The sequence below is a fragment of the Cynocephalus volans genome, chromosome 4 (assembly GCF_027409185.1).
Source record: "Cynocephalus volans isolate mCynVol1 chromosome 4, mCynVol1.pri, whole genome shotgun sequence".
Taxonomy (NCBI): Eukaryota; Metazoa; Chordata; class Mammalia; order Dermoptera; family Cynocephalidae; genus Cynocephalus; species Cynocephalus volans.
This window is the reverse complement of record NC_084463.1, coordinates 113,070,879-113,096,201: the sequence shown is the minus strand read 5'-3', so window position 1 is coordinate 113,096,201 and position 25,323 is coordinate 113,070,879. Positions and strand designations below refer to the sequence as shown.

The following is a 25,323-nucleotide window of genomic DNA, read 5'->3' as shown; positions in this document are numbered from 1 at the left end:
GCAGAAGCTTGGAGCGCTTCATTCTATAACTGTAGTGCAAGGACGAGGAGAGCAGGAGAAGCAAGTTTGGAAATGCAACACGGACCCAGGTGCTAGAAAGCTGAAAAGGGGGGGCAGATTGTATCCTGTAGGAAACAGGGATCTCTTGAAAGTTCTGGTGTCTGGAAGTGATGTGACTAGAGCCATTCTTCAGAGAGAAACATCTTAGCAGAATACAATGTCCACTAGAGAAAAAGACTATTGAGGCATTTAGGTCACTGCTGTGGTCTGAATGTGTCACCCCCAATTCATGTGTTGGAAACTTAATCCCCCAATAAAACAGTGTTGGGAGGTGGGGCCTTTGGGGAGGTGTTTAGGTATTGAGGTCTCTGCCCTCATGAATGGATGCATGATGCTATTAAAATGACTTGTGGGAGTGAGTTGGCTCTCTCTTGCCCTTCCGCCTTCTGCCATTTGAGGACACAGCAAGAAGGCCTCACCACATGCCAGCACCGTGATCTTGGGCTTCCCAGCCTCCAGAAATGTGAGAGATAAGTTTCTGTTCTCTATAAATTATCCATTCTATGGTATTTTGTTATAGCAGCACAAAATGGACTAAGACAGTCACCAATTAATGGTTCCTCTCTCACATATCTACTGACCCCTTCTATACATCAGGCATTGTGTTTAGAGATAGGGATAAAAGAGTGAGCAAAAGCTGAGCCAGTCCCTGCTCTCAGGAGGCTTATGATTTAGTAAGAATGATATCACAACAGAGACAATTACCCCTGAGAGAGGCACAGAGGAACATGAGAACAAACAGCAGTGGGGAACGGGCTCCCAGAAGTCAGGGACACTTCTGATGATTAGGCAGCTCAACCCAAAGGAAGAAGACATGGCTTAGGCGAAGCTTTTTGTAAGACAGAAGAGGTGCACAGCTGGAAAGTAGGACTACAAAAAGGCTGGAGTGGAGACAGCAGGGAGAAAGTATGGCAAGAGAGCTGGGGAACTGGGAGGGTTTGGGTCATATAACTGGAGACCCAGGGGACACAGGAGTTGTAAGCAAACAGGATTGGAGCAGGGATAGGGTATGATCAGATCTGCATTGCAAAAAGGCACCTGTGCGCACAGCTTGGGGAAGACTCTGGAAGAGAGCAAGAATGGATGCAGACATATGTTAGGAGGCCATTGCAGCAGTCCAAATGAGAGATGATAGTCTGTGGACTACTGTGGTGGCTATTGAGACAGAGGTGGGTGGGTCTGATATTCGTATGAGATTTTACATTTTGTGAGATTTGGCACATTGTGACTAGCTAATTTTAATACCTCGACAGGCACTAACCACCATGAAGACCTGAGTCATGCTACACATTTTTTAATAAGCACCTCCACTTGAATTTCCTTCTTGAATTGGGTATTAGAAAAATGTTCATCTCCTTAGGCAAATCTTCATGTTTTCTGCCTTCAAATAAAGAGAGCCATACACTCTATAGTCCCCTTTCACCTTACATGCCAAGAAATTCAAAGCTAAATTCGGTGCTCAACTACAGTAATTAACCTGTCCCAGGTGCTCTTAATAGCTACTAACAACCTAGGTACACCTCCTTTTACTGGTTTCCAATCTGCTTTTACTTGTACTTGTCTAGTTTTATATGACCCATAAATGTTTTTGTTTTTTGGAATTACACAGAGGCACAAATCATAAATAAATCAAAGGTTTCACATTTGACTCGCCTAAAGAGCATCCTAGAGGGAAACATCCATGTCTTTCCCTGAGATCTGCATCTAAGCTACCCAAAGCTGAAGAGGCCCCTTTGTCCAACTGAGCTCCAGAGTCTAGGGGAGAAAGGCTACCCACAGATTCTAGGCGCACAGAAGCTCTGAATGGCGGGACTACCAGCAAGATTTCCACAGGGAGGCTGGTCCCTGGCGTGCACTACACGTGGGCCGTGTTTGCTTCCATCTCGGAACACACTGCTCTGCAAAGTGCCTCAGGTGTTTTGTGGCAGTGGGATTATCAGTGATGCTCCTTTTTGTGGGATTTATGCTCTTGCTACTATGATATAGTTTGTGCCAAAAAATTTCAGCATTTTTTAAAAGGTAACGACATACATGTGGTGAGGAGGGAAAAAAACCAAACTGCAAAAAGGTCATACAGGTTTATTTCTACCCATGAACTTGCCAACTTCCCAGAAGTAACCACTGTTATCCATTTCTCAAGTGTCCTTTTAGGGATATTTAGCACTTAGATATTCAAGCATATATAATCTTCCTTTTTCACACAAATAGTAACATACATATTCACTCTTCTAAACCTTGTTTTTTAAAAAATACGTAACTATACATGTTGGAACTCATAGAGTACTGACATGGAATATCGGTATTAAAAATAACAACCATTTTAAAAAAATGAGCAGCCTCAATTTTTAGCAGCTGCATACCGTTCCTCTGCACAGATGCACCGTGACTCAACACGTGCTCTGGTGAGTATTTAGAATGTTTCCCAACAACACTGCAATAAGAAGTCTGTTGATCAGGAAAGGTGCATTAGGAATTACTTTTCTTTCAACTTTACAAAATTCCCAGCTTTGAAAAAGGATATTCATTGTGCTATGAATAACCTGTGAGCTAACACTGTAATTTAATATTGCCATTTAAACAAACTAGTTATTTTTGATGTAACCAAGTTATTTTGAAAGGCTGGTGAACAATCAAAAGCAGTTTGGCATTTCTGGTGTGAGGAATGAAGAGCGAGTGTGGGAGAGAAACCAGGGAAATAACAGTGGCTGGAAGGTCAGTGGCAGAGGAAAAGGAGTAAGGTTATTTTTAAAAACTGTTAACTTCAACTTACTTAAGTTATACAAAATAGTCTGTCAATATATACAATTTAAAATGTTAACCAAGTTTAAAATGGTATACGCCATGATTTGATGTTAGCAAAATTGCTGAAGATTTTCACAACTGTCACAGTTCCCATCTGTATGAGTACTGTGCTTAAATAACACTAGTGACAGTAGCTGTCCTATGGCAGTGGCACACCCAGCAGATTTGACAACTAGAGTGGATCATTTTTAAGACCCCCTTCCTTTATTTGACAAAATTATCTTCATTTTCAGTAATAATCAGCACTCTTTTTCAGTTGTTTAAAATTTTAAACACAAATACTCCAAAAGTAGTAACAGAAGACAGAATTGAAGTAACTCAAGTTATTTCTCTGTCTACATAATCACTATGTATTATCGCTCATTTACACATTTTTAACCATGAAAAGAAGTTGCACCATGGGATCTGCAGACTCGAACTGGACTTAAAGCAAGTGCAAATGATTCCAAACTGTTAAGAGCTTACTCTGGAAATGCATACTAGGCCGAGTCCATGTGTGTTGTAAATGATAAGTAATGTCATGAATAAGTAATATACGTGTGTTAATTTGAAGCACATGTATGTTGTATATATGGATATATAAAATAAAAATTCAACACTAACTTCAATTATTTAGGAGTTAGGCCAACAAAGAATGTTTTTTTCTTGAAGAGTGTTTTATCAATGACATTGTTCAGAACTGTGGGTGCATATGATAAAAAGGAAACTGATTTTTAGATGGTGCTGTGTTGTTTGTAAATTCCCTCCAGACAAGCAACTTCCTTACTGCCTGCACCTGAGACAGGCCATGCCCTCCCACTTCCCCCGCACCTGTGGTTTACCACAATCAGTTTTAATTTGAAATGGATGATTTGTAGTTATGATATGAATAATCAACAGTGAAGTTATGAAAGAACACCCATTATGAAAACCTACTCAGAAACCATCCCAACGAATTAAGTTTAAAAGTTGTCAAAGTTAACTTTTTTACATCAAGTATAACATACATTCAGAGAAATGCACACATCGGAAGTTTATAGCTCAATTAATTTTCATCAACTGAACCAGCACCCACAAGAAAAAACAAAGTCTGTTGCAAATATGCTCTGTCCTAGTCACAATCCCTCCACACCTCACCTGGGTAACTGTGATTCTAAAACATGAAACATAGGTTTTGTCTGTTTTTTTTTAAATGTTAAATAAGTAAAATCATATGGTGTTTACTCCTTTGTGTTTTGTTCGCTCAGCATCTTACTTGTGAGATCCATCCACGCTGTTGTGTGGAGTTCATTCGCCCTTGTTACCATAGCGTATTCCACCGAATGAGACTGCCGCGATCTATCCATTCTATTACTGACAGACCTTTGTGATAAATCCAAATTGGACCTGTTACGAACATTCTTGGATATGCTTTTGTTAAACACATGGATGTGTTTCTGTTCAGTGTTCCTATGAGTGCAGTTGCTGGGTCACAGGGCCTATGTGCATTTTAGCCTTCATTTAGATAGGCACAGATAGTTTTCGAATTATCTTTTTTTTTTTTTGCAGTTTGAGAAAACTTCATATTTCACTTATATATTAAATATAATACTAAATATAAATATCACATTATTAACTTTACATTAACTATTAATGTACATTTAACAGGTTAGACTTTTAAAGGCTTCCCAACTAACAGTAAATAACTAATTCCAGCTTTTAGAGACCACCCAAATTCCTTGTCTCTCAGCCCCTTCCTTCATTTTCAAAGCCAGCAGCACCACTCTGTCCTTCTCACTCTGCCAGCTGTCATCTCCGGTGTCTACTTTTGCCTTCCTCTTCCACTTTTAGGGAACCTTGTCACTACACTGGGCCCACTCAAAAAAATTCAAGATAGTCTCCCTATTCGCTGATTAACAACCTTAATTCCCCTTTGCTGTGTAATGTAACATAATCACAGATACCATGAGTACAGAAGTGGACGTCTTTGGCTGTGATTCTGCTACCACACTTAAGCTGAAACTAGCTTCCCTCTAAGTTGCATCCAGACCTTCTGGTGTAACAGACTGAAGGACACTCCTATAGGACAATTCTGCAATTCTCTTTCATTGACCCCTAATAGCACCCACAAGGCTTCTCAGGTTCTGTTTGCTTCCCAGGATTCATATTCTACCTTTACTTTTATTAAACATCACCCTGGCTTCAGACCTCCATGTCATCTCATCAAGACATCTGTTGCCTGTTGTCTGTCATCTCATCTCAGACATCTGACTGACGGCACGCACCACAGAAGCCACTGACGTGGGATCACTTTGGGTCTCGTGTTTCTCATCTTTAACCACAGAGAAGATGACCTGTTTCCAAAGGCCACTGTGGTGATGTGAGGAGGTAGTGCATATGAAACTCCTCTGTAAACTACGACACCTGTTAACAATACCAATAATCACTCCTGTTAACTTGTTGATTTGAAATACTGACCAAGACAGAGATACAGTGCCTCAAGTCACATCTACAGAATCCTTCCCCCAACATAGAAGATGGTTTGTAATCAATAAACAGGATAAAGACTGTCACCATGGTAGCAGCCTTAACCCCAATCCACATTTGTCAGGTGCATGGTATAGATGCAAAATTAGTTTTTTCCAAACAGAAAAGCTAGGACTTTTTTTTGATTTGTGAATTTCTGACAAGTCTTGCGTATTGGGTATAACTGCTCAAATAGGCAAAAAATTACCATCTTTTCCACAAAGACACTATTAAAGATGCTATAAAATTCTTTCTGGAAATAAAACAGGCCATGATTAACAAATGAGTGTTGAATGAATAAAAGACTTTAAGACTATTTGCACGAAAGTTCTGGAAAACACTGTCAGATTGAAGCAGAGCAGGTTTCACTGGTGGGCAGAGGCTGTGGACTGCATCAGGAAGCAGAGGAACAAAAAGTACACCACCAAAAAGGTTCTAGATTCCTCCCAAGAGCTCCTCCCTTACATTCCTTACTCTGCTCCTGCAGCTGAAACATGCAAGTCCCCAGACAAGTATCTGGATTGGTTTTTCCTCTATCACCTTTCACTCAGTAGGCCCATCTATTCATGAATATGTTCTGTTTAATTTCATGTTTTTGCCTTTCTTTGGGTAAATATTAAAAATGCAAAATTCGTCAAAGAATGATCCTTCCCATTTTGTGGGTAAGGAAAAATGAAGCCTATCCCAGGTATGTGGGATACAGATTCCTCAGAGAGTAGGGGTGGGCCAGGGGAGTGAGCAATTGTCCCTGCAAAACCTCAGGCCTCTGGAGACCTGGCAGCAGGGGCAGAAGGACCAAGAAGTGAACTGTTGCTAAGTGAAGGATGAACATGTGCAGGGCACACAGCAGTAGAATTCAGCTGATGACAAGTACTGTGAGGCTGGCTCCAATGGAAGATAACCCTCAGGCAGGGGAGGGCAGGGCATAGGGTCGGGAACAGGCTGTGGACACTCTCTTCCTACCCAGAGGGCTTACAAGGGCTGGGCGGGAATGACTTGGTTGCACAAATGAAAACATCAAGAGAACTGTCCCTACCAGAGACAGTCTAATAGGCACTGATGGCTGCAAGGAGACACTGGCGCTTTCAAACCACCACTTTGAACCTCTCCTCTTCATCCTCTCTGAGCAATGATCAAAGGACTAAGATTTCAAATCGTGAAGCAATTTTTTCCAATGGCAGCATCTGGCTCCTTGGCAGGCGGCACTGGGAGCTGGGCTCTGTTGCGGGCGGCCGTCCAGGCCTGCCACATGGTGAGGCTCAGCCAGGCAGGGCACTGTGCGGGCTCGCAGCTGCTCCCGCAAGCGCCAAAGGACAATCGCTCTGCACTGGGAGGAGCGGTCAGGCAGAAGTGCCCCAAGAGGCAGCACCAGGCTGGGGGGCTGGAGAAAGCCGGCTGCTCCCAAGCCCTCCCAGCCTGTCTCATTTGCATGCATCTGCATCCTGGCCAAGACCCCGAAGCCAGACCCCACTGGCATTCACACGCCTGGGGTAGAGAAAGCCGGGAGGACCGTGGGACAACTCTCCAGCAAGGCAGTCTGCATTTGGTGAGAGTGAAGGAATCGCCCTCGGGGAAGTGGGTCTTTGAGTTTGTTCACTTTGGGCCATTGAGCCCGGCCCAACACAACGGGGCAGCAGCTGTAGCTCTCCAGCCACAGCTGTTTTAAATAAGAATAATAGGAATAAACTCAGCCTCCCCACTCTTCAAGTTACTTCCCACTAATTATGGCATATATTTACATCTACAAAATAGAAGATTTTTAAAACCACCACCAAGGTCCCCTTTATTGTGCAGATTGGCACCCCTATTTGAATTTCATAAACATTTAGTACTTCAAAGAATCTTAAAAGCTTGCTCTAATTATAATATGCACTGCCTGAAAGGCTGTCTGTTTGCATTGCAAATTCCTACAAACATCAGCATTCATTAAAAAAAAATTCAATTAATATCACCCACACAACTTCAGGTACCTGCCACTGGCAACTTCACACAGTGGCTGGGATGAAAGAGTCAGGGCCTCAGCCCCAGCCACGAAGCAGCTGCACAGGCCAGCTCTTTCCAATGGAGGCAGTTAATGAGTCCTGTGCACCCAGCTGAGCCGGCCCAGAACACTTCCGCTCATCAGGTGTGTGAACAGCAGCCCAGAGACCACCCTTTCTCAGGAAACAGAGCTTTTTCTGGTTTGAAGTTTTTGTGCATGAAGTCTTTCATAGAACAACAAGCCCAAATCAACCAATTACATGTACTTAGCTAACCAGTAGAGGGTTGCCAAATAAAATGCAGTCCACCTAGCTAAATTTGCATTTCAGATAAACAACACTTTTTTAGTATATGTATGACCCAAACGTTGCATGGCACACAGGCACACCAAGAGTATTCAAAAGAAATCCAAATTTAACTGGCAGCCTGCATTTTTATTTGCTAAATCTAACAAACTTTATTAACAAGTCACCTTAACTAAACAAATAACAGAAATTGGGACTTACCCTCAAATTCTCATTGCTGTTAAGAAGACATCTTATGCCCACAATATTTTAGGTGACAAAAAAATAAAAGTTGCAGAATAATACATGGGCATAATTGTATTTTAGTAAAGAAGATTCAATAAACTACATATATGTGTATGTACAATGTTTGGAAATATACATTATAATATATATTAAAAAGTCCAGAAGGATACATTCCAAATTCTGGCTGATGGGTATGTGTGTGAGAAGAATCTCTTGCTTTTTATTCTACATCCTTTTGAACAGCTTGAACTATTCATAACAAACTATTACTTTTGTAATTTAAAAAGTAAATTAAAATGGGTGGTGGGAAGGATGTACCTTGGATCTTTACCTGCACAGGGAGGGGGGATTTCTCACATCACCAAGGTCTAGGTTCAATTTTAAACTGACCAAGACCCCTGAAGTGTCTTCCTTGCAAAACTGGGTCTGGAAATAAGCAGCCACCCTGATGGCGCCACTTCAATTCCTTCCTTCTAAGGCTTTTCTTGAGAAGCCAGTTGTGCCTCAACCAACACGGGAAGTGCTGGAAAGCGCAGGTGCACCCCTGGGTCTACTTTCCCCTAGATCCCCTGCTAACAGCAGCTCTGAGTGGGACAGTGGCTTAGCATCTCAGGCTGTAACCACAGCAGGGAGCAGAGTTAAACAGCACCACACAGAAATGGATGGACCCCTGACCTGGGCTTTGTTAGCAACCACTGAGCCAAATGACCCAGGACAGAAAACATTTTAGGAACAGCTGTCAGATGTATTCTCTCCTGAGGTCAAAACAACTCCCACTTTAAGAGATTCCACATGGAAGCCCCGAAGGCTTAGAGTTCAACATTATATTTAAAAAAAAAAAAAAAATCTGTGGTATGACAGAAGGGATTGGGGGGAAAGCAGAGTGAGCTTTTGTGCCCATTTCCTAGGCTGTCCTGTCCTGTGAAATCTGGATTGCCTGTCTCTGCACAAGTACCCACTTCCCCTGAAAACTTCCCACTCCCCCCTTCCCCCGCATCCACTGACCAAATTCTTTCAAGATTTAGTCCAAATACCATGTCTTTGTGAAGCCTTCCAGAATGTTTTCAGGCAAAAAGAGTCCTACCTCTGTGCTTCCACAGCAACCTGTGTCCACGCTGCATCACAGCTCCCACCCCATGGGGCTGTCATTACCCGCCTGTGTGTGCCACCGTCTGCCATCCCTTGCCAGATCCTGGGCTGCAAGTCAGAAGCTCTTACTTCTCCTGTGTCCCCAGTTCTCTAGGAGCAAAGCCGACTTCAGTGAATGTTTTTTCACTCTATAGTGGAAAATGGCTGGGAAAAGCTTTTGTGTGACTCTCATGAGGTCTCCACCTTTTTCTGTAAATTCCTTGAAGCTGATTCCACAACAAACTATCAGGTGTTAACATGAGCCAGCTAAGTGGCAGTCAGAGTGCCCAACACATAGCAGTTCTCTAGGACTGTTTACTGAATGATATAAAATGACTTTTCAGCCAACTAAAAAAAAACCCAACTTGAAAATTTATTATATATATTGCATGGCTGGACAAACAAAAGCCACAGATAGAATCCCTGCTCCCTTGGGGAGTTTAGGACAGAAGCTTGGGGAAACAGGAAGGAAACAACACTGGGGAGCAGCCAAGGCAGAAAGTGCTAACAAGTTCCAGATATTTTTCTTATGAAATTAAACTGAAGTAGGTGAGTGTGCAAATTTATTGACTTGCCTATTCCTGTACATGAAATAGCAGGGCCTGCTATCAAGAGATGATTTTTCAAATAGACTCGGGGGGGAAGGTGATTATATAAACTTAACATGTATTAGCCCCACAAGCACCTTTGAACATGGTGCATTTCTTGCTAATCTTTCTTCCACTTAAGTCATCTCATCACTTAATATTGTTCAGCTAACTTCAGAACTTAACACATTTTGAGTTGAGAAAGAAGCAGAGAGAAATGGAAAACTTGTTGAGCTGAAAGGCCCTTTCTTACTGATAGCAGTTCAAAACATGTGGGGAGCAAAGGATTCCATTTTGCTAAGTCTCTCCTCCACGAATAGCTACAGGGACATTTGGTTCCAAATGATAAACTCAAGTCTACAATTCCAACCTAACCTATGCAGAATTCAATTAGAAACAGGCTGAAATTCCTAGGGGGGTCCACTCTGCCAGTTTACATGTGCACCCAGTTTCTTCTCCGTAAATAAAACCCAGTTGTTTTATTTACAGTGGCTGTCATTTTGTTGAACAAAAGTGATTTCAACCCCTACCAAGATAAAAGCATCTATTAAAGACTGCCCTCTTTCCAGATAACTTGCTTCTGCTTTCTGTTTTATAAAATCTTCTCACATCTGTTGTGGTTTATAAAACTAACCTTGCTTTTTCTTCCCTTAAAAAAACAGGTTAAGAAATAAGTGACTTTGAATACGTTGTTTATGCTGAATGATGATAATTCCAAGAATTTTAAAGAGCAAAACATTATTAATAACTATAGTATAACATCATATATCCTGATTTCTTTTTTTTTTTTTTTTTTTTTTTTTTGTCGTTTTTTTTTTTTTTTTTTCGTGACCGGCACTCAGCCAGTGAGTGCACCAGTCATTCTTATATAGGATCCGAACCCGCGGCGGGAGCGTTGCTGCGCTCCCAGCGCAGCACTCTACCAAGTGCGCCACGGGCTTGGCCCATATATCCTGATTTCTAAAAGAGGACTAATTTAATAATGATTTGGGAGAAAAAAGAAACATTAAATGTATATTAAAAAATTTGTCCTAACCTGACAACAGGATACATACCCATACAATTTCATTTTCATATTACTTCTTTATTATTCCACGTTTAAGATCTAGCCTTTATCACACTAAAGGTTGCTATGAACTGTTCTGGCTATGAGGTTTATAAAGAGGACATTAAAAGCATACAGCTTTCCTTAGACCAGTGTTCCCAATCTTGACCCTCTTGAGCACTTCTAGGACAGAGAGTAGAATTTTGAGGCCCCTCCAAAGATATTATTTTCCTCTGCATTTCTTATTTGGTTAAATCCATACTTTTATTTACTTAAGTAAACTTCATATGGCTGGAAATTAACTCATTTTGAACGTCAGCTACAAGCCCAGTTGGGCTTTTGTCCCCTGGGATACACAACTGAATCACACCCACCTCATCCAGCTCTCAGAATTCTACAATCTTCCCCAAGACTGCTGCCATTTTCTTTATCCTAAATTAATTGCACTGTCTGCCGTGTCACTGGCAACCCATCTGCATGGAACTCAGTGCTGCAACACAGCAGGGCTCTGTCCGCTGTTGGTGGACACCCCCCTTCTTAGCACCTAATCACTGTTCTATAAGGAAAAAAGTGAAAAATGTTCACCTCACTTACAAGGAATCTAGTTCCAAAATTCCTCTTCAATCATAATAACAATGTCAATGATGTATCACCAGGTAATTTTCTGAGATGTTTTAATTAGGGATTCAAATTTAAACTAAAATTCAACTGTTTTTAGTATTGTCGGTGCAAGTAACTCAACCTTGGTGACAAGGGGATGGGTGAGATGCTTCTACACTGGCTAAGGTCAGGCAATAGTAACAACATCACAACTTACTCCTCTGCCCAGGGGTGGGCAAGGTGCTTGTGGTGTGAATTTTAAGAAGCATCTCAATTTTAGAACTGTCGAAATGGGAACAAATGAACGTCTCAGAATTGAGAGAATACGGTATGTTTAACCTTAATAATAGTTGTTTTGGTAGAGAATGAAGAAGGATTAAAGACTTTGAGTAGAAAGAAAAAATAACTGCAGATGTAGAGGAATCCAAAAAACAAAGTGACAACAGAAAATTATTTTGTTTTGAATTATGCCAGGCAAGGCTGATGAAGATGCCTGGTCTATCACTCATGTCTTGAAAGCAACTTGGTTATTTATGCACACACACGCACAAATGTACACATACATATTAGAAGCCGTATTATCTAATAAAATAAGAATGGTTAAATTATGATAAACTCAGTAAAGAGGATATTACGTAGTCAGTAAAAATGATAATTAGGACTATAATGATGCACGGCTACCTGTAGGGTATCTGATAAGGAAGGGAAGGTGGGTATCAGATTTAATGTATTCCTTGACTGAAACTACATAAACATGTATCATATTAGGTTATAGTCATTGTGCATTGAGGATTGAATTGAAAATTATATATTCCCAAGACCATCTAAAATATTATGTTGCCGTTATAATCATAATGTAAAAACTATGTTGCTTTCCCCCCTAAAGGCAAACAGAAATTCATTGATCTGTCTAGTACGACTTAGGATCCAACCTAAATTTCCTTGTATTGGTAGTTTACTTACCTATGTCTTCTGTTCTTTTATGCACTCTGGTGCACTTCTTCTGCACTCTGGTGCAGCCACAAGAGGAGACACAGGAGAAGTTCAGGAAAACAAAGTTTATTATACTCACAGGTCCTAGAGCCAGAAGGCATGGCATGCTACACAGGGCCACGTGGGGAAGACACCAGGGCGGTCAGGAAGCAGAAGACAAGGGGAAAGCTTAAGCCACAACCTTTACTGGGGTTTCCATAAAAAGGAAAGGCAGAGCAGAGCAGGGCAAACAGTTTAGGACTGACTGGTTTGAATAACTTTGGCAGGTTCCAAGCTATAGGGGCAGTCCCTAGTTGCTTGGCACCTGGCTCTGAGATGAAGGCCTAGGAATACTGATTCCTGGGGTACCTGGGCCAGATACAGGAGGTGTGGCCCCACAATGGTTAGTTTATATAGGAAAAGGATGCTCCAGGTTGGGTCCTTTGCTATCTCTAAGAATTTGATAGACGCAGAATGAGTCTCTCCCCAGCCAGAAAAGTGTTCGTTTGTTTTTTTTTTTTAAAGATATCAATACATCACATGAGACTGTAAGTAACACATGAGACTGTAAGGCTTACATGACAGAGGGGTGCTCACACTGGCATCCTTGGCTCTACCATTCATTTATGTTTGGGGGCCTGAGTCCTGAAACAGGTGGAGTGACAACTACTTGGCTCACCACCATCCTATTCACTCCAAAGTGCCAACTGGCAAAGAGCTGAGGTGCCCGCACCTCGGGTTTAAGTGCAGGTACTTTAGGTAGCACTCGGTATTTCTTCATAGCAAATCTGTCACCTGGTCTAGCCCAGCCAAGCCCAGGTTGGAGGTGGCAGACATTCTGAAAACAGAATTTCAGGAACAATCAAATGAACAAATTTAAGAGTCAACCTGTTTTTGATAACCTAGAGACTTCAGGCACTTTCAGAAGAAGGAAAAAGGGAGGAGAAGAAAAGGACTGGGTATGTGTTCTCTGTCATAATTTACTGAATTCACACAAGAATAAGAAAATCTGCTTACCCGTGACCTTGGTGTTATAAGGCTGCAGTTTGACCAACTGAGCTAACTGGCCAGCCCCTGGAATTTCTTCATAAAGGGTAAGTACTCCTAACACTTATATTGAAGTGATGTTTTCTGTCATATTCATAGCAGTGCTCAATTTTAATTCTGCAAATCTGAATTTAATAAACAAGTGTCTGATCTCAGAGTAACTGTTTCTAAGTTTGCAAATCTCACACTAGCCACCACACTCTAAACATCTGCAATCTAGACTTCATTATTTGGGGAGTCACAAGCAACAGGCCCCGCCACCGAAAGCATTTATTAAAATCAGCCTCTGAATAAAACAGGGGCAATTTTAAAAGCAAAACCAAAAAACCTTTCTAAGCACTTTCTATACTACTTTATATTCAAACAATATGCTTATTATGAGAAATCTTACTATCAGTTAAAACCATTACTGTTTAACTTAAAAGTACTGGAAATGGTTTCTTTTCATCACGTCCTATAGTTTCTAATTAACTTTGATAAACAACATCTTTTATATCCTTTACAATAGTGACTTGAAAGTTTGAGAACTTTCTGATCTCAGGACCTCTTTCTTTATACTCTTACAAAAGGTATTGAGAACCTCAAAGAGCTTTTGTTTATTGTAGGTTATATTTTACCCATATTTTCTGTATTAAAAATTAAAACTGAAAACAATTTTTAAATATTTATTACTTTGCTAAATAAGCTCATTACATTTTAATATATACACCTTTATAAAAAAATTAAACAAGCCTATATTAAAAAAATTAGTGAGAAGGGTAGTGCTGTTTCACACTTTGCAATAGCCTTTCAAATAACTATGATCATTTTTCTTTGATACTACATCAAAACTCAACAAGTGGTTAAAACTTAAAACTTGACTAGTTTCATAAAGGTCAGATGCAGTGTGGAATCTGAAACCATATCAATGAACTTTTCAAACTGTTAAAATCTATTGATGATCTATATAGCTCAGTATCAAATCACATTTGTTAATATCACTGTGGACCTCATCAGAAAAGTCGTTTAAGTTTTGGGAAGCTGTCAAATTCACTGAGGTGAATACAAATTTCCCAAAATTCTAATTTTCATTTGAAAGCTTGAACTTTATCATTGGCAACAAATAATGTCAGTCATTTTCCTTGACCTGACAGCCTCACTGCATTCACTCTAGGTTCAAGATATAATAAAATTCATAAAGAACATTCTTGGCTTGACTGACTGGTTGTTGTTTTCTAATTGTGCATGCATTCTAGTGGCAGAGCTGCTGCCTTAATTCATGCTAGGGTGTCAGCAGTTTTACCCACTGCTTTTTGTACCATCAATGTGAATATCAGCAAAGTGCAAAAGGCAAATCATGTCTCAACGTTACAATGAAAATATTTTTGACCTTGTTAACCCATTAAAAGGATACAGAAAACCCCCTAGGGGTCCGTGGGCCACATTTTGAAAACTGCTGTGTTAACATATAATAACTGATCCCACAACCACCACTCAAATCACTAGAAAGCAGCCATCAATTTAGAAAGGGAAAGCAACTGTTATTGCTTTTTCAGATTGTGCACATGTATTACCAGTCCCATAAATATTAATATAATATGTAGAAGGCTACTTTCACTACCCAAATTTCAATATGGAAGCACAAAAAATGAAATCTAGTTACCATGGAAGAATAAAAGAAACCAAGCAAACTAAATTTAATATGCAAATTTCCCCCCAAGGAATTTAGAACATATTTGTCTTTAATTTATCCAATTGTTCCCACATTTGCTGGGCTTTTTTGTGTAGGGCATTTGCTTGGTATTAGAGATACAAAGAATCTTAGGTTGACAGACCCTGTGGTCAGGATCCACAGGGCGTTAAGCAGCCAGGAAACAGAGCAGAGGAACTAAAGTCAGACAGATCTGATTTCAAGTCCCAGGTCCCCAACTTGCAAGTAGCCTGTCCTTTGTAATCTCTGAGCCTCTTTTCTTAGCTGACTATGAGGCAAATTCCACTTAAAACTGTGAGGACTAGATGAAATGCATGTCAAGCATTCCAGGCAGCTCCCAGCACACAGCAGGCATTCAGTAAATGGAAGCCGCTATATGAATAAGGCCCCCTGAAGGCCATCAGTCTAGAGGAGAGGAGGACACACATCCAAGTAATTATGTTATGACACAGCATGGGAACTGCTTAACTGCTAAATGCAATGGGAGTAAAAGAAAAATCAATGGTCAGCTTAAAAAAGGAAGGTGCTACAGTAGAGAAGCCACTATCTCACAGGAAGAGTAGCAGTTGGCCCGGTGGTAGAGGAGGAAAAGGAAAAAAAAGTACATCCAGAAATATATAAGGTGGGGTGGAGGAAGGACAGGAGGGGCAAAGAGGGATTGGCAGAACCCAAGAAGAATACACCCTAGTATTATGTCGTTTAGGGCCTTTAAGGCCAGGCTAAGGGATACAAACATTTGAAGCAATTTTCTTTTATTCATGTAAAGATTGAGAAATTACAAACTCTCAATGCTAGCAGGTTTTCTGGTCTCCTGCGCCACACCCCCCACAACTTCCCAACACACAGTATGCCTGCTCTGACCTATTAGCAGTCCCTGGGCCTTGCTGGACTAGTGGAGGAGGGACAGCCAAGCTCCTCCCAGAGGCCATGGAATGTCAGCAAGCCCCAGCAGCCGGGAGGAATTTGCTTTAAAACAAATTTGCTTTGAAGCACAAATAAAGTATATCCTCTTGGATGCTTACAAAATCTTGAAGCATGTCACTTTATCTCCATCCCAGCACTGGGGTCCTATGCACCAATGGAATTTATACGTCACTTTGTTTAATGGAGTGAGAAGAAACAGAAAGAAAGTACAGCACCCCATGTTTTCCAGTGTGACTCCAGCCATCTGTGAGTCACTGCATGAGTGAGCCCTGAAGCCCAAAGAGGCCACCCATCTGTCTCTCTTGCCCTTTGGCTGGGACAGCAAATGCCGCCTGGTGTACAATGTAGATGAACGAGGACAGCCCCCCAGGTGTGAGCCTGTGGTCCCTTGGCAATTCTGCAGAAGCACACGCAGGCACAGTCAGTATAAATCCACAGCTGGCTATGCTGTACTGTGCTCATGTATGAGACGTGACCACTCAGACAAAAACCATGGAAATCACAGCAATGTCTTACTCACCCAGAATTTTACGAGGAAGAAGGCATTTTGAGGGCCCTTTCCAAACAGTTCCTTTAAGCCACCTTTCTTTTCAGGAAATTTGTCATAAATCTGACGAATGTCCACTGATTCGAGCAAAGGGTCACTGTAAGAATGGTTGGCATGTCCAATGTGCACGAAGAGGTGTTTGTTGTACTGTAAGAAACCAGCAGAAACATTCCCATTACAAACTCTTTGATCAACCTGGGACGCATCTGTCTTGAACAGATAAGGAGCAGTGGCCTGGAAATTTTGGAATTAGGCCTTGAATAGCCTAGGGTCTGTGCCTTTGAAAAGACAATGTGGTAAGAAAAGCTGCTATGGCTTAAGGTTAAAACAATTATCATCTTTTATGGACAAGGGCATATATTTTCCAAATGCCTAAAAAAGACTCTTTGCAGACACAATAATAAACAACAATTTAAGTAATCTACCAAACCAAGAAATAATTCTATTACCCAGTTTCACCTGACTTAACTGCAAATGACAGCAACACTCTTCAGAGCCCATTATTTATAGTGTAAGCCCAATAAGAAATACACGTGGAGTTAGATAACTTCATCATCCACACAGAATGCACTTCTTGCCCAGCTCCCCTAGCTACAGCATGGATGCAGTGGTCTGAGCAATGGTACCTACTTCCTTTAGGAGTGAGAGTACTGAGCTACTTTGTCACCTGTCCCCTTAGTAACCAATCTAAAACTTCTACATATGGGCTAGTCAACATGTAGTGGTCAGTGCAAAGTTTAGGGTAAGGGGTATAGATCACTGAGAGGATCTATAAGGCCATATGTGGTTGTCAAAGAACACAGGTCACTCATTCATGAAAAAACAAAGAAAAACCCCCAAACACTGTTAAGTCATTTAACTTAGAAAGGACACCCTTTCTTCTTCTTGCTTTTGGTATAAGACGCGGTAACTGGACCACAAAAGAGCATGTCCAAACCAATGGTTCTCAACCCAGGCTGCATCAGAATCACCAAGGAGCACTCACCAATGCCTGGGCACATCCCAAACTAATTGAAATCTCTGAGAATGAAGCCAGACATCAGTTATTTCAATGCTCCTTGTGTGGATTCCAATATGCAGACAATGAGAACCACTGAAGTACACACTATTCCAGACCCCCCCCCCCCCCTGCTGAACAGGCAGAAGCACCAACTTAAAGCAACACAGGGCAGGAAATCGGGTGGCGGGGTGGACTACAGGGGACTCAGAGCCAAACAGCGTTCACAGAGAAACCCCATCCCCGCCTTCTTCTCTTAGCAGTGCCTGCTCACTTTCCAATTCTCCAACCACTCTGAGCACTGATCACACAGGAAGTCCCAAATAACAGAAGGCCTGGTCAAAGCTGCCTAGCAGGAGAACTACTGTATATTGGTTAAGAATATGTTGTCTGGACTCAGCCTGCTCAAGCACACAACTTTTTGCCAACTGAAAATTAGCCATGACACTGGGCAAGTGCCTCCCCAGTCTCCAAAATGAGGACAACGATGGCATCTTCTTCACATCCGGGAATAGTCCTGGAGAATTAAGAATAAAACTTGGAACTGTCAACACCACAGCCCGTGCTGCAAACATCAATCACACCATCTCCCAGAGGAAAATGCCTGAGCCCTTTTAACTCGGTTAGATCAACTTTTTCTGAAAGTTGATTTGAGGAAAAAATAAAACCTAAATAGTGTTTTCAAAATTTTATGGTTCTAGGGTTTAAATGAAATATCATACCTAACCAGTTTATCAGAGACCCTGGATCCAACAAAGAGTAAGCACTCAATAAATGCTAGTCATTAATTTTTATATACATAGAAAATCTGCCTTTGAGATTCACAGCAAATATCAGCATATTAAAAGCACTGCCATAAGGAAACACTTTTTAACTTTGTATAACCCAAAGTTTCCCAAAATCAATTGGTCACAAAACCCTATTAAATACATCCTGAGGAAGTACTGGTTTAAATCCGGGACCTGCTACCCACACCATGGATCTCTGCCCCCAATGGTAGACCTCCCATCTGATGCCACTGTTGCATGTATGGGTCGTGTGACCAGGGCAGCTATCTTCTGGAACAGGGCCAACCTCTCTCCTGTTTATCTCCTAAAGATAAAGTGATATCTTTATCAAGGCTTCAAAAACCCTAAAAGGTATCAGGTAAAATGAAAAAGAGGAACCTATCAAGCTCTTACATGGACCGAGCCACATGGACTAACTGCCTGGTGGATTTCAGGTAAGGCTGTGAATCTGTTAACTACTACAGAAGAACTGAGTCTGCCTGTGCTGGAAGAAATTTTTTTAAAAAAGAATAAAAAGTAAAAGCCATTTTGTTAGGGAGGTGGGATTATGGGGTGGGAGGAGTGTCTTTGGTCTTTTTATAGATTTCCCAAATGTTGCCACATCATCTTCGTAGTTCTAAGCAAACAAAAGCCCACAGAAGTGTATGAGGCCTGGTCACAGCTGCTAACAAGCTCTCATCAGTGGGCAAAAGGAGAAGAAATAACATAAGCAAAATTAGAGGCACAGACACTGGCGTAAAGGCCACCAGAGACACGCAGATGAACATGGAGCGAACGCCTCACGTCCAGCTCCTTTGGTCATCCTCTGTCGCCCATCACTGCAGGAATGAGGGCAAAAGGTGCTGTTCCTTCACTATGCAGACAACTGGCAGTCTGTATGTCCATCCACCCAACCCTTATACTCTGCTTGCAGCTGGCTGTCAACTCTGCCCAGTTCTGGGAGGTACCATTTCTGTCGGTTCTAGCGCCTTCGTGTAGGCAGTGAGTTTATGGAAGAGAATGGAAGACAAGCAGAGCCTTAGGGACCCCATGAATTGAATGAGTCTCCCAGTTGGGCTCCAACCTCCCAGCTTTACTCTCTCACCAGGTGCCCTTGGGCTGGGCCAGAAGGGGGTTGAAGTTAAGAAGCTATAAAATTTGAAGTCTTTTTGCTCTTGATGTCAAAATGTCCCTCCACTGTACTATTGGAACTCAGGGACCACAGCCCTGACCTCTGCACGTCAAGAGGTCAGGAAGGTGAATGGAGGGTAAAACTGACCACATTTCAGTGGGGGCCAGGATGGCACAGCTGAAAGGCAAGGTGCTGAGGACAAACCACAAAAACTCTGGAGCCAGGCACAAACCTGAAATCTCAGTTTTCTCACATGTACAGTGGGGATATATCTGTACCACAGAACAGTTCTGAAGACTAAAGGAAATAACTCACAGAAGGGGCTTGGCATAGGGCCTGGCATGTAATTGTAGCTGGTAAGACTGCTATTGTCATGGCTTATTGTCATGTGAGATTAACTAGATCCTGGGGTAAAAGCAAAAGAACTTTCCTGAATTAGCTATCCCTCCTGCCTAGCAAAGAAAAAATAAACACAAATAAGCCAAGAGCTGGGAGTAAGTTGTGAAGCCAGAGGACTGCGCCAGTCCTTGACTGTGGCCCTCTCATGACCAGCTGCTTAGGGTGTGGGTCTCTCAGTGTGTCTGAAGAAAGGAAAAGAATCTGTGCCCATTGAGTGCTGTGAACAATGTGCTTTTTCTATATGTGATCTCATATGATCCTTGCCTCATGACAACATTGTAGGTAGATTTTATTAAGATCATTTTACAGATGAGGAAATAGAAGCTTAGAGAGGAGCTGACTTGCCTGAGGTCACACATCCGGGAATAGTCCTGGAGAATTAAGAATAAAACTTGGAACTGTCAACACCACAGCCCGTGCTGCAAACATCAATCACACCATCTCCCAGAGGAAAATGCCTGAGCCCTTTTAACTCGGTTAGATCAACTTTTTCTGAAAGTTGATTTGAGGAAAAAATAAAACCTAAATAGTGTTTTCAAAATTTTATGAAATTAAGTTAGAATTAATTTGGGACAAACATAATGATCCATAAATGCATCAGATAGAGTCCTCAAAGGTTTCTATTTTAGGAAAGTTACCTCTGTGCCCAAGTGGCAGAAATGAACAGAGAAGGGGGGCAGGCTGTCTTTGCCAAAGGAAATCGGGCACTGCCTCTCCAAGGCTGGTGACTTGAAACCAAACCTTGTCCATTGGCATCTGAGTGACTTTTATTCCTGCCAAGAGGTGACTTTGTTTCTAAGAATACAAAGGGCTAAAGAAGGTGTCCTGGAGACCACAGCAGTGAAATAAACAGACCTCCCTCTCCCCTTAATTTAACCCAGGCAGGTCAGGAATCCCTCTGCTCCCAAATCCAGAGGCTGAAAAGAAGAAATCTACCTGACATTTTTGGGTTCAAGTTTTAATGAAATTAAAACTCTAAAAACCATTTGGTGAGGCTCTAACTTCTTCCCATCCTGCCAGTTCTCCTTATAAGGGAAGAAGGCTAGGGTGGATTCTTCACTTGCCTCCCTTTGTCCCAAATAAATCCTATTTTTTCTCCAGCAGTGGTAGTTTCCCCAAAACTAAAAAAAAAGGAGGGGGGATTCTATTCCACAGAGAAGAAAACAAATACTCACAAAAACCACAAGTATTTGGGACAATACATGAGGGAAACAGGGCGAATGCCAATGAGTCACTTATGCCAAAGCCTAAGACTAGATTTCAATATCTAAAACAGAGGCTAACTCTTACTAAAAAAGAGTTAACTCTTTTTTTTAAAAACACTAAAAAAGTCCCCTAGGCACTCAGAAGAGGCACAATTGACCATCAACACATCAAGGGCCACAACAGAAAAGGTATTCACTCTGCATCTTTCTTTTATGAATTTTAATAGAAGAAACCAGCACTCTTGTCATCCATTACATGCCAGGTACTGTGCTAGGCTCAGGAAATCCATGAGCCAGCACCACCCAGTGCTTGTCTTCACAGAACCTGCAGTGTGACTATATGGAGCTGGCGTATTGCCTCTATAGTTACAATCATGTGTTGTTCATACAAATATATGCTCTCATAGATTCCTATAGAGAAGACAGTGTTATTAAAGACAGTCAATACCACCTCTCCTGCATATCAGATGGCTTAAATCAGCTTTTACCTGCTCTTTTTATAAGAATGACCTTATTCTCCATAATTAAACAGAGAGTGTTATTCATTAGCAAGAAGAACATTTATGGAATTCACCTAGAAAACATGAATAGTTTCCAAGTCTAAGGTGAAAACCATGATGAACTCCAAGTTATACATTACATGTGAGAGTAGAATACACTCTCAGATATCTAAGGTTCCAGAAAATTGACTTTCCTTGCAACTTAGATAGCGATGTTCCTACAAAATGAGGGAGTAAATGAAAAAAGAGGGACATGGGGCCTAACAGAGGAGAGGTAAAGGAACTAGGCAGGTCAACAGCTGGCCGCTGAGCAGGACAGCAACCCGTCCAGAGTAGACGTGGAGCTGGAGGCTCCCAGAGGGGTATGAGGAAGAAGAGAACGGACCTGTGAGATTCCCTTGTTGACCTGATCATCTGGAGTAGATTTCTGTTGGAAACCTGGAGGATGAATCTGTGTAGGTATGGAAAAACTAAACAAACAATAAGGCAATGACATAACCCAGAAAATACAAAAATTTAACAGCTAAGAAGATGGCTGTCGATACATCACATTAACCATGCTGTGTGCACAATCTACGCAGGTTTGTAATATAAATACTGAATGTTAATTAAACCAAAATTGTGATATCACCACAATGGGGTGTTGAAAGGAAGAGTAGAGAATGGTGTGCTAAATTTAGAGCACTAAATGTTGGTTGTCCACAACAAGTCAATAGATGATGTCTAAAATTGATGAAACGAGATATACAGTAAAATCACGTTATTTAGAAATGTGGAGATAAATATACAAAGCAATAGCACATAGGGCTGCAAGCAGCTGTCCCTAAGGAGCAGGACTGGGAGATGAGCAGACACAGCAGCAGACTGCTGCTTTTCCTGATGGGCCACGTGGTTGAACCTGGCTTATACATGATCAAAAAGTATCTGGAAACATCATTGAGGAAGGGAAAGAACTATAAAAGGAAACAGAAATATTACTTCAGGATGTTTATTCTACATTGGCCACAAGTCCCTGGACTCTAAAGGAACTTGGGTTTGAACTGCAAAGCTTTCCGACACTCAAACGCTCAGGACAACTGAACAGGAGCTGTGGAGCTTGTCTGCATTCTGGGTTCACCCAAAACACAGATGCTGCTCCAGCAAAACCCTACCTGCATCAAGAACACCCCACAGCTCAGCAGCACCTCATACAATCTTACTACATGAATTTCTATTCTGACTTGAGAAAATGCTCATTTTCTCTTTCTATTGCTATAATCCCTCCAGTTACTCTTCAGAACAGTTGTAAACAGTGATAAAGGCAAATGTAATCCTAAAAACTGAACAAATTTACTTGCAAAGCATTATTTAAGTACCCTGGGGGTTTAACAAAGGACTTCCCTCCTTCTCCAAAGCTACTCAGCAAGGTCATGTTCTTTCCTGGTCCCTGCATAGGGGGCTGCAGAGAGGAGCACCTGGTGTCTGGAGTCAGATGGGATCTGGGTCTGAATCTGGGTACTGGTGCCACTTCCTACCTGAGTCATCCAGGACAGGTGATTTCAGCCCTCTCTGCTGCTGTTTCCACATCTGTAATGCAGGGAAAGTAACAGTACCTACTTCACAGGAGTGTCCAGACCATTAAATGAGATAATGCATGGAAAATACATAAAACTATGCCTATTGCGTAATTTGTTGTTGCTGTTATTACTATTTCCCCAAATAATCATGATGTTTCTTTACTTGGGAAGAGATTATGTGAAATCAATGCTGTTCCTCTGATAGCAACAAAATGGAAATACTAAAATTAAAAGCAGAAGTGAAGGCAGGAAAGTTTTCTGACACATTAAGGTGATTGCTACACTGTTCGGACATTACCATCAGTACTGGAATGCAGGGTAGCAGAGGTGGGGGGTCTTGTGTGATCATACACCTGCAGCTCCCTCAGGCAAGCTGTGCCCTCTCCAGACCCCTGCTTCCTGAGCTCCCTCTCTGAAGCACACAAACTCTGTCCTTGAAAGTGGGGTGGGGGCAGCCTTGGAGGTTGCCCCGCATTGCAGATGAGACAAACCAGAACAGTACAACTTCCAAAAGTGGTCACTGGGACTTTATTTTCTTTTTCTCATTTTGTAAAGGACTGCTAATATGTTCTATTCTAGAGGCCTCTGATGGGGCAGTTCAATTTTTGTGGAAAAGGAAGGAAAAGCCCTATAAACCTTCAAGTCCTTGGCATTTGTGCAGCACCCTCGGACATCCCCCCTCACTGCACTGCACCGTCTGACCTGAAGATGGCAGACTTTTCCTAAACTTGTTCCAAAAATTCTAAATATTCGAAGAATGTAGTAAAACCTTGAAAAATGACTGCTGTCAAATAATACCAAGAGAAAAATTATAATCCACTTAGGAATTTAAAGAAAGCAAGACAAATAACTCATGTCAAGGGATGCTAATGTACAAGCTGGAGCAGAACAAGAACAAATCACCTACACTTGCTTCTTGTCACATTCCTGCCCAGACGTCCATCCAGCCACCTCTGGGGCAGCCTGTGACAGCCCCTGGGCCCTCCAGGGACAGGGAATGGGTGTGGAACCAAGCCAAGAAAATGACCTACATATTCAGCCCAGGGGGCTTGCCTGGCTCAGCACCCCTGCCTGGGAGAAAGTGAATCTGCAGGAGTCTTCTCAGCTGGCTGGCTTGGCTGGCCCCCGCACTGCTTTATGCCTGCCCTGTGCTCTTTCCAGAAAGAAGCATCACTGGAAACAAGGAGCAAGTAAGTCCTTCCTTCCAGGGCTCCCACAGGGATACATGCTTCCCATCTCCCACTTCTACCATCCACTTCTACCGCCATCTCCACAGAGGGGCTGCTGTCTTCCCAGAAAGGAGTGTGCCTTCCCCTCAGGAGAGAAGCTGAAAGGGCCCACCGGCTGAGTGCGGGGACAGCGACTGAAGGCAGGCGGGTGGGGCGCTGTCCTGCCAAGGATAGCAGATGGAGCCTGGCCGGGGCCTCTGTGAAATGTCTATAAAACCCAGGTTTCCAGATGCTTTCAATTGCCTCATCCCTAAACAGTAATGAAGACAGAGGGTGAGTGCCAGAGCAGCTCGGAGACACTGAGGATGAACCACCCAGCAGCAGGCTGCTGCCGCGGGAGGCATGCTGGGCGTGGACCAGCTCAGAGGAGAGCTCTGCAATCACGTGGGACTGCAGGGGCGGGGACCATACCACACCACACCGAGCTTCCACCCCAGGAAGACTCACAAATCTCCCATGCACCACTAGGACACCAGGCTTGGTAAAACAAACTGCCAACCCTCAGACCAGCTGTAGCCTTCCTCCAAGAACGTGGAAGGCCAAACATACTTTCTGACTATTTATTCTAAGCATGTGATGAGCACATTAACAACACACGGGTTAGATTCCAGGCTCTGCTGTTTTTGAGTTGTGTGGCCTGAGGCAAGTTGCTTAATCTTTCTGGGCCTAGGCTTCCTCATGTGAACACAGGGATGGCACTTGGCCTGTGCTTCTCCAGCGGTCAATGTGAAGGTCAAATGAAACAGTAAATGCGCAAGTTCCATGCGGGCCAGAGAGCTGCACATATGCTGGGGTGCTGGCTTGCTATTATGAGATCCACATGCAAGCCCTGAACTGGGGGAGAGAAGGAGCCTCTTTTCTGAAGGACCAGGAACCAGACCTGCTCAAACAGCCATGCCCCACTCTGAGATGGAGCAACTGCTTCAGCAGCCACTGCAGGGCTTAGAAACTTCTCCAGAGACACCGTGTCCTTCTCCACCCTGCCCAAGACACAGGCAAGGGTCCTCCTGGCAATCCAGAATTGAAACTTTGCTTCTGATCTTATTTCACCAATCTAACCCCACACACAACCATCCTCCCTTCTTTCTTCCACAGCCCTCATCAATGTCCTATTTCCTTGGGGCTGCACCGCTCACATTTTC

At 42.3% G+C, this 25,323-nt stretch overlaps 1 protein-coding gene across 7 annotated transcripts in view; it reads right to left on the bottom strand.

The window, feature by feature from the left end:
• TEAD1 (TEA domain transcription factor 1) overlaps positions 1-25,323 on the bottom strand; it is a 247,965-nt gene that overhangs the window by 18,841 nt on the left and 203,801 nt on the right. For all 7 annotated transcript variants that reach the window (XM_063094532.1, XM_063094531.1, XM_063094530.1 and 4 more), the window contains one exon: positions 16,370-16,543. In XM_063094532.1, the coding sequence (XP_062950602.1) occupies positions 16,370-16,543 (174 nt within the window). The remainder of the gene's footprint in view (positions 1-16,369; positions 16,544-25,323) is intronic.